We start from the raw sequence: 13,859 nt of genomic DNA, 5'->3' as shown, positions 1-13,859 counted from the left end.
GTACCTACTCTAGTTATAGCTACATAGGTACCTAATTTAATATTAAACGATATTTTTCTCCCGTGGCACTCGTATCAAAATTATCGAATATAAAACTTTTGCCGTTAACGTAAACGTTTAACGAGTCAAACAAAAGAAGAGTCAGGTCAGTAAGCTAGGTACTCAGATCAAAGGAATAGCTAGGTAAGTACCACAAAGCGCGACTAATGGTGTTTTGTATTTTTTTATTGGGACAGCAAATTGAGTGAAGTGGGTACTCTAATGTTAAGGTACCGTCGGCTTTAGTGTATCTACTTTTATGATCAGCGTGAATATTTTGAAAACAATTATGCAAGCCTATGCTGTTTCTACCAGATGACCTGTTTCAATATAAATTTTGCCCATTTAGATCGTGTCACTGGTACTTGTGGAACAGTATTTGATTTACCTAATAGTTTAGAGAAAACGTTTTATGTTATCAAGTTAATTATGTATTTAACTTTTATTTACGAATTAAAGGCAGCTTTTTTGCGTAGAACTGAACGTAACCACGTTATGATTAAGTTGGTACAACTGTTGCTTTGATGAGGAAAAGAGATAAACTTAGCGATTTTTCATACGTTTAAATGAGACAGTAGGATAGCTTCCTTGAGAATAGTATTTCACGAACAGACCCGAAGTTTGACACGAAGTGTTCCGAGAGCCTGTCCGCCATATTGTCATGTCAATTTTGTGACGGTGGTGGATTCATTGTGCATTATTTCAGCAGATTATTGTTGTAAAATTGTGTTAATTCCTTGCAGCTCACTGCAGTCACGGCAAGTATTAATAGAGTTTTACTAATTAGTGTTATTAATAGATAAAAGTAAGTGATACGATTACGTTTAATCAAATACCAAACATTTTATGGGGTCGGGTGTGGTATTGGTATTTAGTTCATGGAGTACTTGTTTGTTTTGTTTTATTCGATTCCTAGAGCCGTTGAATGCATAAAACGAGGTGCACATAGAAATGTTTATGTGAATAAAAGGAACCCAAACTATTTGTTTACTCTGAGTACACCAGATCGATAGTCATGGCCGCGTAGTGATCGGTAAAAATCATGGTGTTTTTTTTGTACAGGCGCAGGGTGCATTGTTGCATCCTCTGAACCATGAGCTACCAGATACCATCGTCCCAGAGCCGCACGAGTAAGTAGAACATGATATTTTTAGTAAAATCTTACAAATCAATAACTTTAGTGTTTGATAGAATAGAGAAGTGTGTTCTAGATTGCCATTATACTTACCTATGTACTTGGAAAACGCTCTGTGACTCATATCAAAGGTATTGACTGAAGAGTTTTTGTAATCATTGGAATTTCATCCATGAATGCCTGTGTATGCTTATGACATACTCACATAATCACTCATATTTATATTTTAGATCTATTGTTCTACTTAATCAATACTCAGTTATATTACATTTTTACAAAAACTCAAAGGCACCAATGTTCATTTTGACTATACTTGGGCCATCTCAACTAATATAACACACAACTTGACTCGTTGTCAAATAGCCAAAAAGTCTATTTATTTATTCATACTTGCAAGAACAGCAATACATAACATAAACACAAAATAAACTATTTTAACAACATAACATAGTTATGATTGCTTATTACAGGCACACACAGTATATAAAATGGCCAACAACTATAAACTCCTTTTATCTGTTACAGTGTCTCACAGCAACTATGCCGGCTCCGACGTGCCCATGGCACCCAGCAAGGAACAACAGACCCTCATGTGGCAGCAGAACTCCTACCTGGTTGATTCTGGTATCAATTCCGGGGCTGCTACTCAGGTATGAATATCATTTACTTCTGTTAGTAGGGTAATGTTCATAGGAATAGGACTATGAAGCATATTCTATGAAGAATAAAAGAATATTCTATGAAGCAAGTCAGGTGAAGGTCAGATAGGCAGTCACTCCACGAAAAACACTGGTGCTCAGCTACATCTGATCTGGAAGCCGACCCCAACATAGTTCGAATCTATGAAGCAAAGAGAAATGACGAATATGTGTGTGTGTGGGTGGGGAATGCACTATCGGTGATTATGTCACTTTACATTGTCTTGATTTTGATATTTTATAAAATCAAACAATGCTACATGTTGTCACATGTGGCTATGAACTCTCAGCAATGGTCCTTACCCATTGAAATGAAAGTGAAAAAAAATATTAATGTAGTTACCTGCCTAAGAGGTATTATTAAAGCAAACAAAAAAAAAAAATTGTTTTGCTGTTGAATACTTGGTACTTATTAACACAAAAAACTATTATTTTTACTTACGAACAAAGGAAATCTGACATAAAAAGAAATAATAGAAAAACTATCATTTAGAAAAACAAATTGTTACAAAAATGTGGCTCCACCTTAGAATCAAAATTCCAAAAGACAATCCTGTTACAGATTGAAAAGGCAATACACTTGTAATTTCGTATTTTGTATGAAGGCAGGATGCGCCCTTAGCTCTTTATTCTAAACAAGAATATATCATAATAAATACTTTTTTTCACAGGTCCCATCACTTACGGGGAAGGAAGATGACGAAATGGAGGGAGACCAACTCATGTTTGATCTGGACCAGGGCTTCGCTCAGGGTTTTACCCAGGAGCAGGTTGATGGTAAGTTGACATTACACTGCTACATACAGTCCTATATTTTATTTACAAAACTAAGCTGTCCGGTCAGCCACTTAATAAAGAAATCTGTTATCACTCATTTTGCACCTGTGAACTGTGACTAAGTTGGACAATTTATCATATTAGGAGATGTTCCTATTCTTTGTTTTGAAAGTACATGAGTAAAATTTACATTTAGTGCAGTAAAGTAATAGGATTTTATGCATCAAATGATTTGAATCCATATTGTAGCATCTAACTCGTTTTATTTGACAAGTCAGTAATTATAGATCTCTAATGTTCTGAGTAATCATTTCATATAAATTTGATCACTTCTTAGTCATCCAAGATTAATCTTTTAGAGTAACTAGTGTAGAAATTCATGAGATGCCTTTTTGAAATGAACACTTTCACTTGGTAGGATTAACTTAGAATTAGAGCTTGAATGAAAACTAGTCTGAATTGACATATTGTTCAATTGTAATAATATTTGTTAATCTCACCAGATATGAACCAGCAGCTATCCCAAACTCGGTCCCAGCGTGTCCGTGCTGCTATGTTCCCTGAAACCCTGGAGGAAGGCATTGAGATCCCCTCTACTCAGCTGGACCCTGCCCAGCCAACTGCTGTGCAGCGCCTTGCTGAGCCCTCGCAGATGCTCAAGCATGCTGTGGTCAACCTCATCAATTATCAGGATGATGCTGACTTAGCCACCAGGTAAATGACAATAATGTTGATTCCATCAGAAACATAAATTATATTGAAATCTCACAAACTTATTATTTATGAATTATTTACTTTATTGCCATATAATGTAAATGGCTCAGTCCCAGGTCTATTTAGTGGCCATTTAGGACTTTTCACATTGAAACTTGCTGTTTAACTTTGCAGCTGCTCTTTTGCCAAGAAAAATAGTTGAAGCTGATTCAATAAGATTATGATCTATGCACTTTTTTCCAGGGCTATACCAGAGTTGATCAAGCTACTCAACGATGAGGATCAAGTGGTAGTCTCTCAGGCTGCCATGATGGTTCACCAGCTCTCCAAGAAGGAAGCTTCTCGCCATGCCATCATGAACTCGCCTCAGATGGTCGCTGCTTTAGTTCGCGCCATTTCCAACAGCAATGACCTCGAGACTACCAAGGGGGCTGTGGGAACCTTGCACAACTTGTCTCACCACCGTCAAGGTCTACTCGCCATCTTCAAAAGTGGTGGTATTCCCGCATTGGTGAAGCTTCTAAGCTCACCAGTGGAGTCTGTACTCTTCTATGCCATCACGACTCTGCATAACTTGCTCCTGCACCAGGATGGTTCTAAGATGGCGGTACGCCTCGCTGGAGGTCTCCAGAAAATGGTAGCTTTGCTGCAGAGGAACAATGTGAAGTTCTTGGCTATTGTGACTGATTGTCTGCAGATCTTGGCCTATGGAAACCAAGAGTCGAAGCTAATCATTCTTGCCTCTCAAGGCCCGATCGAATTGGTCCGTATCATGCGCTCTTACGACTACGAAAAGTTGCTGTGGACCACCTCTCGAGTTCTGAAGGTAAGCTCATCAAAGTGTGCATTATATCAGAAATCAGAAATTTTATTTGCTAGAAACATGGTATGGTATTACAAGATGTTACAGTAGGTATGTGTTTCACATGTCTCGCCGTTTAACCGGCATGCAAATATTATTATGACCATTATCATAATGTGGAATTACAATTTAAAAAATCTAAAATAATATTGAATATTAAAACAAAGTCATTAGGCATATTTGACAAAGTAAGTGTAAGTGTATTGAAAAGCATCTTTCACTTTCAAACTTAATGTCATCATCTCTTTTGAAATATTATTTATATTATTTGCAAAAATAAATATCTTTATCTTTAATAATAAATAAACAGTCAACAGAACTTTTTCATGAAGATGATTGAAGCAACTACATTAGAAAGCTATCTTACTTACATACTATATTGTTATGAGACCACCACGCAACGTCGATAATAGTTTGACAGTTAAAAATGTTATGTATTGTGCTTCTGTATTTAACGGCGAGCTTAAAAAAAAAAAACAAATCGAATTTGTCATCATGAATCAAAGAACTAAGGCACAAATTCCCTCATCTCTCAGGTGCTGTCAGTTTGCTCCAGCAACAAGCCAGCTATCGTCGAGGCTGGCGGTATGCAAGCCTTGGCGATGCACCTCGGCAACCCCAGTGGCCGTCTCGTGCAGAACTGCCTCTGGACTCTGAGGAACTTGTCCGATGCAGCCACTAAGGTATTACAAATTAATGTGTCTCAGTATTTGTATGTGTTTATTTATTTAACTATGTAGTTTTAAGTTAGCTAGGTTATGACTGTTTATGTCGAGATTACTATTAGTTTGGCAATCTTTGTATGTGAAGCTCCTGTGGTTTGGGAATCCTAAAGGATTATCTTGAACATTGATGCATTCACAACGAAGTTTTTGGTGCCAAGGAGGGAATCCTCAAGGATTATCTTTAACATTGATGCATTCACAATGAAGTTCTTGGTGCCTGTTTTACCAAGAATGTAAATTAAATGGAAGTGGTCATACTTGTCTTTTTTTCTTGGTCTTACTGACTCTGATCAGAAAAACTTTTGTATACTAACAATATAATATTTTCTGTTGTACGTTCAGACATTACATTTTCTCCAAATTAAATCAGAAATTCACGAATGTCACCCTAAGGAGTTTTGTGTACACATGCAGTTTATAATTATTCAGATTAGGTACTTACACTTTTCTAGATCAAGAGTGTATGTTACGAGAACTTTATAATGATTTTATTTTAATCTCTCATGAGGTGGAGGGCCTGGAAGCTCTGCTGCAGAGCCTCGTGCAAGTGCTGGCTTCCACTGACGTTAACATCGTCACTTGTGCTGCCGGCATCCTGTCCAACTTGACTTGCAACAACCAACGTAATAAGGTAAGATAGTAAATAATACGCTAGAAGCCGACCCCAACATAGTTGGGAAAAAGGCTCGGAGGATGATGAGATCTACGCTGAAAATATTGCAGAAATGTCACTTACATTGCATTTTACCTTCTTATATGCCAATTACTAACTGATTAGCAAGTGTAATAATTATCTTGGGTCCTTTGTACGAGCTTTTAGTTTCGCGAGGCACAAGTACGTTTTCATATAAATAACTGATAATAAAGCTGATGCAATTTAAATAATTATTGTAAGACTTTATATCTCAGCAAGTTTATTATTAATTTTATCTTTTAAGCAATTTATTCTCTTTCCATTATTATGTGTAATCGTCTGCATCTTGAGGAAACAATTTCTTCCACCCATATAAATACATAGTAGCCTAGGTTTTGATGATGCAGAAATTACCGAAATGCGAAACAATAGAATATGGACAGTATACAATCAGTTAATGGACTATATGGATGATGTAGTTGCATTTCAAAGTCACGTGCTTGATCTGCGCCGCGCCGTTCGATAATCTTGTGCATCGCTGTTCAAGTCACCTCGCTCTGGCGAGCGGCGTGGCTATAAAACCAGGCTCCTGTAGTGTAATCAAAATCCGTTCATAAATATTTACCTAAAACTGTAACAAACTTCCTTTACACAAATATCCAAACTTTCGTGTTTATTTTATCTTGTACTGATGTCTAGCATGATTAACATTGTTTATCTCATCCCCAGGTGACAGTATGCCAAGCCGGTGGCGTGGATGCTTTGGTCCGCACGGTGGTGTCAGCCGGCGACCGCGAGGAGATCACGGAGCCGGCTGTTTGTGCTCTACGCCATCTCACCTCGCGCCACGTCGAGAGCGAGATGGCACAGAACGCTGTGCGGCTGCACTATGGATTGCCTGTAAGTAGATAATGGAGATTTAAATTAAATAAATAAAATTCATTTATTTTCTCTACACTGTTGGTGCCTTAAAAATAGGTACTTAAAATTAAATAATCTATGTTGTATCCTATATTCCACCTGTGTGAGAGTGTATAAGGTTCTTCTAACCTACAGATAGACATGTTGCTAAGGAGTTGTTCTGCCACTTCTGCTTTTCAGTAAAAAACACATAAAAAGTGATGAAGGGTGGGCGTTTTATGACCATTAAATAGTGACGTTTAAATAGTTTAAATAGTGACGTTATTTTTGAAATAGAATAATAACACTCCTCTTACAGCATCAAGTTGCATGTGACTAGTGACTAATGTCAATAATCAGTTACTACACAGCCAAACTCTTAAATATTTAAATTATGAACCATGACAAAAATTGAGTAACATATCTTTCGGAAACATCTGAATTTAACAAGTTGTATCCAAATTCTATTTTCTAGAGGCAATTGTCTTCTTATAAAAGATTGAGACCTAACTTCGTTGTTATCAGGTAATAGTGAAGCTGCTGCAGCCGCCGTCTCGCTGGCCGCTGGTGAAGGCGGTGGTGGGCTTGGTGCGCAACCTGGCGCTGTGCCCCGCCAACTACGCGCCGCTGCGCGAGCACGGCGCCGTGCATCATCTTGTACGCCTGCTCATGAGGGCTTTCAATGATACGCAGAGGGTGAGTTAGCATAAACATTGTCTTTGTATGTTGTTTTCCTGTGTTTGAATTCTTCCAGTAAAAATATACTGAGGAGAGTGATGAAAGGTGGAAGTTTTTAGGGGCTGTCTCATGTAGTGGCGTTAAAATGTATTGATTATGTTGGTCTATTTTGAATTAATTCATATGCAATTCAAATACGATGGAAAAAAAAATATATACAAATAACATTATTTTTGTAGTGGTGAAGACATCTCGACATACATATCTGTTGCATGTAAGAGCTCTTGTTCACGGCACGTTCTTTTATGGTAACCCATACATGACTGACCACTGAGCCTACGATATATTGACCATAGATTTTTACACCAAGAAAACTTATGTGAACGAGAGGCATAATAATGGTAAAATCGTCATCTAGTTCTAGAGGACCGTGAAGGGCGTCCCTTTACTATTTTTTTATAGTTTTCATGTCTACTTTATACGAAAATTGAAAACCTAAAAGACTTATTTGTTCATTTTGTCATTCCAGCAACGCAGTTCATCGGGCGGCGGCACGGCGGGCGGCGCGTACGCCGACGGAGTGCGCATGGAGGAGATCGTGGAGGGAGCCGTGGGAGCTCTGCATATCTTAGCGCGGGAGAGCGTCAACCGGCAGCTCATACGCCAGCAGAACGTTATACCCATATTCGTGCAGCTGCTCTTCAATGAGATTGAGAATATACAGGTAAGATAATAGATTGATGAATCTTTTGTTCAGCACAAACAAGACACTAGGATATTTAGAAGGTGTGGTGGTATAATATGATACAATGGATTGGTTGTTTGTGTGTGTATGAGAATGCTAGCGAGAGATAACCAATGTGCGCAAAATGAGAAAGACTTGAGCACTGTGACTGGGAAAATTATACCGAAGGAAACAGGGAATTATGAGGTTGACAACTTACATTTAAATAGTAATTAATATTAGTAGCATAACCGTGAAACACGAATGACCCCAGAAAGAATATGCCCTGATTTAAGGCAGTCAAAGTCTAGCTAAATAAAATAAACAACTCAAGTCATCAAGAACTTGAGTAAGTATTGTAACGGAAGTGTGCTTGAAATCGATAATGAAATACAACTGCTTACAATCTATTACTCTTCCAGCGCGTGGCAGCAGGAGTTCTCTGCGAGCTGGCCGTCGAGAAGGAAGGCGCCGAGATGATAGAAGCTGAAGGAGCCACGGCCCCGCTCACAGAGCTGCTGCACTCACGGAACGAAGGTTGCTACTCAAGTAATTACATTCCTTAGGGCTCCATAGGCAGTGATTTATACGTCGATCTGTGGCCTCACACGAACATACTAGCTTAAAAGTAATGTTGATATAGTAACACTTTTATAAAATCTAATAAAGTTGTAGACTTGTCCTAAATGCAGAAAGAACAATGAGTAGAATAAATACTGTTCAATTTAAATGTATGAAAAATTGCATATTCCATGTACGAAGACACTAGACACTTGTCGAATGATACACAATCTTGATGACATTTTATTGTAAAAACCCATTTTAATAATTAAATGCATTTCGTTCGGTTCAATAGTGTTAACGTTACGATTAAATTAGTATGTTCGTGGTTATGCATCTTGATTTAGTAGGGCCAAAAGGTTGTCGGTTGGTGACCAATACGGTCGACGTATAAAAATGTCTATCGCTCCACTCGTGTGTTGCCGTGTAGAGTCGAGTTTGGTAGTTTGTTTTGACATGATTGGGTGTAATTTATTACACTTGTAGAGACTGGAACTTCTATCATCATAAATCATGTTAGTTCTATGTCAGTTTACTTGAGAACTCATTCTTTCATATCAGAAAACTCTTGTAACCGTATGAATAAGTTACATAGTTATAACATCATACTTCTAGCATCCTTCTTGTTCTGATATCTTAAAAATCATGAAAAAAAAGTTTCCCAATCATTGTTTGTGATTAGTTGGTTGAGTAGTAGACTTTTGATCAATCTGTTTGTGTTCTAAGCATGTGCTAATGAAATACTCAAAATGCTCAAACAAATTAAGATCTAATCATCCTGATGGTGTTAGCGATGCATGTGCAAGTGAGATACCGACTCAAATTGCCATAAAATGAACGGATAACCTGGCATGATATAGAAATTCATCCTTCATAAAAATTACTTGTGGAACGATCTTTCAGCGTAAAATAAATCATGCTTGAATAGATTGTGTGCCTGGGTAGATATGAAGATTCCTCTTTACCCTATGGTTTTCTAACATTCTTTGTAAATTCCCTGATTTATTTCTAGGCGTCGCCACATATGCAGCAGCAGTACTATTCCGCATGTCCGAAGATAAGCCTCATGACTACAAGAAGAGACTCTCTATGGAGTTAACTAACTCGCTGTTCCGCGATGACCATCAGATGTGGCCCAACGATCTGGCCATGCAACCTGATCTGCAGGTAAGGTTTTACTCAAAAGAAAAAAAAAAACTGAATTTTGTAGCTTAGTTTAAAAAAAAAACTGAATTGTGTCAGATTCGAAATTTAAAATTGAGTGTGCTAGGAAAGGTAAAACTGTATCCAGACTTTGTGAGGCATGTACCATATGAGAAGACCGCTCCGAATATATTACCTACACTAATACAATAAAGAAGAACCATTTCTTCGTTTGTGTGTTGTATCCTGAAAGTTTCGAAGTGGACGGATTAAAAAAAAACATTTCACTTTTGGGAAGCTAGACTATCCCCAAGTAATATTTTATGTGGGTACGGGCAGTAGTTCCCACGAGACGCGGGTAAAACCTCGGGAAAACTGCTAGCTATGGCATAACTTTTATTCGACCGCACGCCTCAAATTTCTATTCGTTGTGCGCTGTTCGTGGCGCATGCCTCGCAATGTCTGGATCCGCCCTAAAAAGCAGGTGCTGTACAGTTTCCTTTTCGTAATTGGCCAGTATTTTTTGTTGTGCTAAGATAAATTGTATAGTAAATGTTAACAGTAAAATCAATGTTTTGAGTCAATTTCGTCGTAATTATGCCAATGTTGTGATTGCTTGTACTCGTGATTGTGGCTTCAAAACCCCTTTTTATTTTACATTTTATCATTTGAACATTATTTCATTTTATTCCTCACTTTAATTTTGTTCCGAAATCCCTTTACTAGGATATGCTCGGACCAGAGCAGGGATATGAAGGCCTGTATGGAACCCGACCGTCGTTTCACCAGCAAGGTAAGTTGGGACCGCATTCGTAGAAGTTTGGTCGACTAACACTTAGAAATGTGTAGAAATGATGTTACAAAACCTCACTTAGTTTGTTTTTAGTTGCCTATACACCTTTTTACCCTAGATATTGCCTGAAAACAATACGAGTTATCGTCGGGTATCTTGGGCAAAGATACATTAATTGCATATCTATTTCCACTTACATATTTATCTACTGATTGGGAGATAATTCCGTAAAACCTACAGACCTTTCTAGTTATTTTCTTAAAACTTGAATACTACCTACATTTTCTTCTTTTCCTTCTTCTTGATATCGCAGTTTTTTCACATATTTACCCAAATGTAATCTTACAATATAGATTAGCTCCTAACATACTGCTTTCCTCTAAATAAAGTAGTCTGTATCTAAAAAAAATGTATGATAAATTAGTAAGGTTATGTAATATCTCTTATGATACTTGAGGAGTATTTTTGTTACCACATGCATACGTATATTTAAATATTAATTATGTTTGAAAGTACAAAAATGCTTGTCAAGTTTCTCACGATTGTATATTTTTGATAGCACTGTTATGTTCCTATCATAAGCAGTTAAGGTGTCTGTATAAATACGGTTTTCTTTCTTCTTTACATGCAGCTTAACCCGGGACCTATTTATCACTAAACACAGGTGATGGGAATATTATTTATATGGTTTTCGTGTTTTAATAACTATTACATATATTTATTCTTATATATTCATCTCTATTTGTGATTATAACAAGGTTTGTTGTTACATTAATTGCTATTAGCATGTCACATGATTAATATGAAATTAATAATTCCTCATTTAGAATTCGGTAAGGTAAGATTTCCCTGTGTTGAAGGAAATATGACACAATTCCAATATTTAAGATACAAATTGAAATGGGTTTGTGCTTACATCTATGTTGGATTTTTTTACTTAATGAGTTGTGGTGGCTGCCACAAAAACAATAATTTTGTCATCTTGATTGTCCCTTCATAAGCCTAACACTAGCTTCAGCTTATTGATGCAGATCTCTGAAAGCCTAAGCTTTGTGATTGTTACAAAACCCAAGCATGACCCCACCATGCTGAAAAAACCATAGAATATTTGCTCCCATTGAAGAAAGATACCTAATGTCTGGTAAACAAGATTTAATGTTAGTGATTGTGAATAAAATATTGAACATCTGCTTCCATACATTAACAGCCGTATTGTGTGACCCTGCAGCTCAAACTATAGCCTGGCCAGCTCGTTCGTAAACACCCCCTAAGTTCCTCTCCCAGAATGAACTATGGGAGTGTCACTAACGAGCTGGTCAGGCCAAAAAATCCCAATTTTATCAACACTTAAATACAACAACTTATTTGCTTCTTCTATTTCACAGGCTACGATCAAATACCGATAGACTCAATGCAGGGGTTAGAAATAGGCAGCGGTTTCGGTATGGACATGGACATCGGTGAGAACGAAGGAGCCGGCGCCGCGTCAGCTGACCTGGCCTTCCCTGAACCGCCTCATGATAATAACAACGTCGCTGCTTGGTACGACACCGATCTCTAGGCCATACGCCTTTGTAGCTTAGCCATGGAGAACTAAATGACGAGCGGAGCTGCCATAACGCCAAATCTCCTAAGAAAGTAGTGCGCCAAAATGCGGTTTTGGGGGGACGAGGAACGTTACTGTCTCCGCCCTTACACGCCTTCTTTGTAATAGCAAAACTCGTTGACAGATGTCTCAAAGAAACGAATGCCTTGTTTTGGTCAAGCCAATCTTACGAATTTGACCTAGAAGCCTGCATTATGGCATCTCCGCTCATCTTTCTTTACTCTGTGAGCTAAACATATTGACATATTTTACGAGTTCAGTTCAATTTAGTTTTAAGCCTAATTACGTAGTGTGTTTTTATTAGTGTTGTGTCACTCTGAAGTAGAATTTATGGGATATTCAATAAAATAGACAATTCAGTAATGTATTCAGTATACACAATGTTTCATGTAATAAGCGTGTTCATGAATTGATACTCGCGTATAATTTACCAGTGTTTAGTCGTAAATAAGTTTCCAAGTTACACTAAGTTGGTCTTAGTCTAATTTGGAGATATCTGACGACGTTTTCTTATCATGTCCATGCAATATTAAAAATTGACGCAACAACAATGTTATTAAAATCTGTGATGAAAGAGCAGCTAATGCAATACAAAGCTTGACGTTACCAAGCAGAATTATTACAAAAAATTCGAGTTTATTTACATTGGTGCTATAAAACAACATGGTAATGTTGATTGCGAAATTATACACATCAAAATGTTTTACTTTATACATTTTTATGTTCAACTGCAGCGTGAAATGTCAGATAATTCGGTAAATATACCCTGCATTGGTTATATCGTAGTTTTATACGCGCACGTATAAAATGCGTTTAATCGGAGAATAGGGTACTCTACAGTAAGGTTAAGATTTTTTATAGGCTTTAAAATCGTATTTCTTAGTACTTGTAATTGAATTAGTAATGCGCATTTAAAGTATTGAAATTATTTAAGAATGATCGAGTTTTTAAACTTTTTTTTATTATTATTTTGTTACAATTTTGTATGAATCATTATTTAAATGATGAATAAGACTGTTTGATTGAGTGAGTCATGTATTCGAAGTTAATTTTAATGTTTGACTGCCATTTTTTTATCCTGCCCTGCTGAACAAGGCCAAATTTTAGGACTGTAGAACGGATATAGCCACACGTACGATTTTTTATTGTAGGCTAAGTTTAGTATTTGTTGACGAGAATGTGATGTTCTCCGAAGTAGTATAAGTAGTGAGATTAAGAATAACAAAATTTTATGTATTCAATTCACGTGGACTAATAGCGATACATTTTCTTATATGAATGGATGCATGTTTTTTATTATTTCATATTGTTTTATGAGCGGTACTTAAGATGAAGTACGTTATGTTATAGTTTTTACCAATAATATCGGCTATTTGCACTTCCTATGATGTACGGAACTAGAGACGCACTAAACCGTTAGAACAATGTATCTTAGAATAATGTAATCATTTAACGTAAGATTTATAATAATTTACTCGATTGTCCACTTAGGATCCTCGTATATATTTTTTTCTATTTCATATTTTAATCGACTTTACCGATGTTTTTATATCGACTCGACTATGGAGACATTCGTAAAGTGTCACAATTCGTGTCCATTCTGTATGGATGATAAAATAAATTTAATTAAAATATTGATGTTTTTCATTTAACGGCTTAACCCTTACTTCCCCTACACAAAAACTAGTCTGTACTACAGCTACTTACTCAACTATTGATACCGTTCGAAGCATAGCCGTCAAGTTGGATTCTATTGTTTTTTTAAAACGAGTACATTTTTCACACTGCAAAAGTTATTACAAAGAAATAGCAGGTACTTTTACTGCATTTACAGATTGAATAAATTATTACTCTGTGGCCCTAGAATCAA

The 13,859-nt window shown here is 36.9% G+C and overlaps 1 protein-coding gene across 2 annotated transcripts; it reads left to right on the top strand.

The window, feature by feature from the left end:
* Nucleotides 1-656: 656 nt before the first annotated feature.
* On the top strand, nucleotides 657-13,623 carry LOC124631068 (armadillo segment polarity protein). Of its 2 annotated transcripts, none has more exons than XM_047165205.1 (15): nucleotides 657-797; nucleotides 1,102-1,169; nucleotides 1,700-1,824; nucleotides 2,544-2,649; nucleotides 3,153-3,363; nucleotides 3,607-4,189; nucleotides 4,762-4,908; nucleotides 5,459-5,581; nucleotides 6,314-6,484; nucleotides 7,010-7,180; nucleotides 7,692-7,886; nucleotides 8,309-8,423; nucleotides 9,460-9,614; nucleotides 10,317-10,383; nucleotides 11,769-13,623. In XM_047165205.1, exons 2-15 carry the CDS (start codon nucleotides 1,133-1,135, stop codon nucleotides 11,942-11,944), a joined length of 2,382 nt encoding a protein of 793 aa, XP_047021161.1. In that variant the 5' UTR covers nucleotides 657-797; nucleotides 1,102-1,132; the 3' UTR covers nucleotides 11,945-13,623. The 2 variants fall into 2 exon arrangements, with proteins under 2 accessions (XP_047021161.1, XP_047021160.1); XM_047165204.1 differs by having other exon boundaries at nucleotides 5,456-5,581.
* The last annotated feature ends 236 nt before the right edge of the window (nucleotides 13,624-13,859 follow it).

The sequence above is a fragment of the Helicoverpa zea genome, chromosome 6, assembly GCF_022581195.2.
Source record: "Helicoverpa zea isolate HzStark_Cry1AcR chromosome 6, ilHelZeax1.1, whole genome shotgun sequence".
NCBI classification, from domain to species: domain Eukaryota; kingdom Metazoa; phylum Arthropoda; class Insecta; order Lepidoptera; family Noctuidae; genus Helicoverpa; species Helicoverpa zea.
Note: the sequence above shows the minus strand (reverse complement) of the source record. Positions and strands in the feature narration are given on the sequence as shown.

Bases quoted from the DNA above. Each gene is read 5' to 3' on its own strand.
- LOC124631068 (XM_047165204.1), top strand. From the start codon at position 1,133: ATGAGCTACCAGATACCATCGTCCCAGAGCCGCACGA. The intron at 1,825-2,543 runs GTATGAATATCA...TTTTTTTCACAG, and splicing joins ATTCCGGGGCTGCTACTCAG to GTCCCATCACTTACGGGGAA. The intron at 10,384-11,768 runs GTAAGTTGGGAC...TCTATTTCACAG, and splicing joins ACCGTCGTTTCACCAGCAAG to GCTACGATCAAATACCGATA.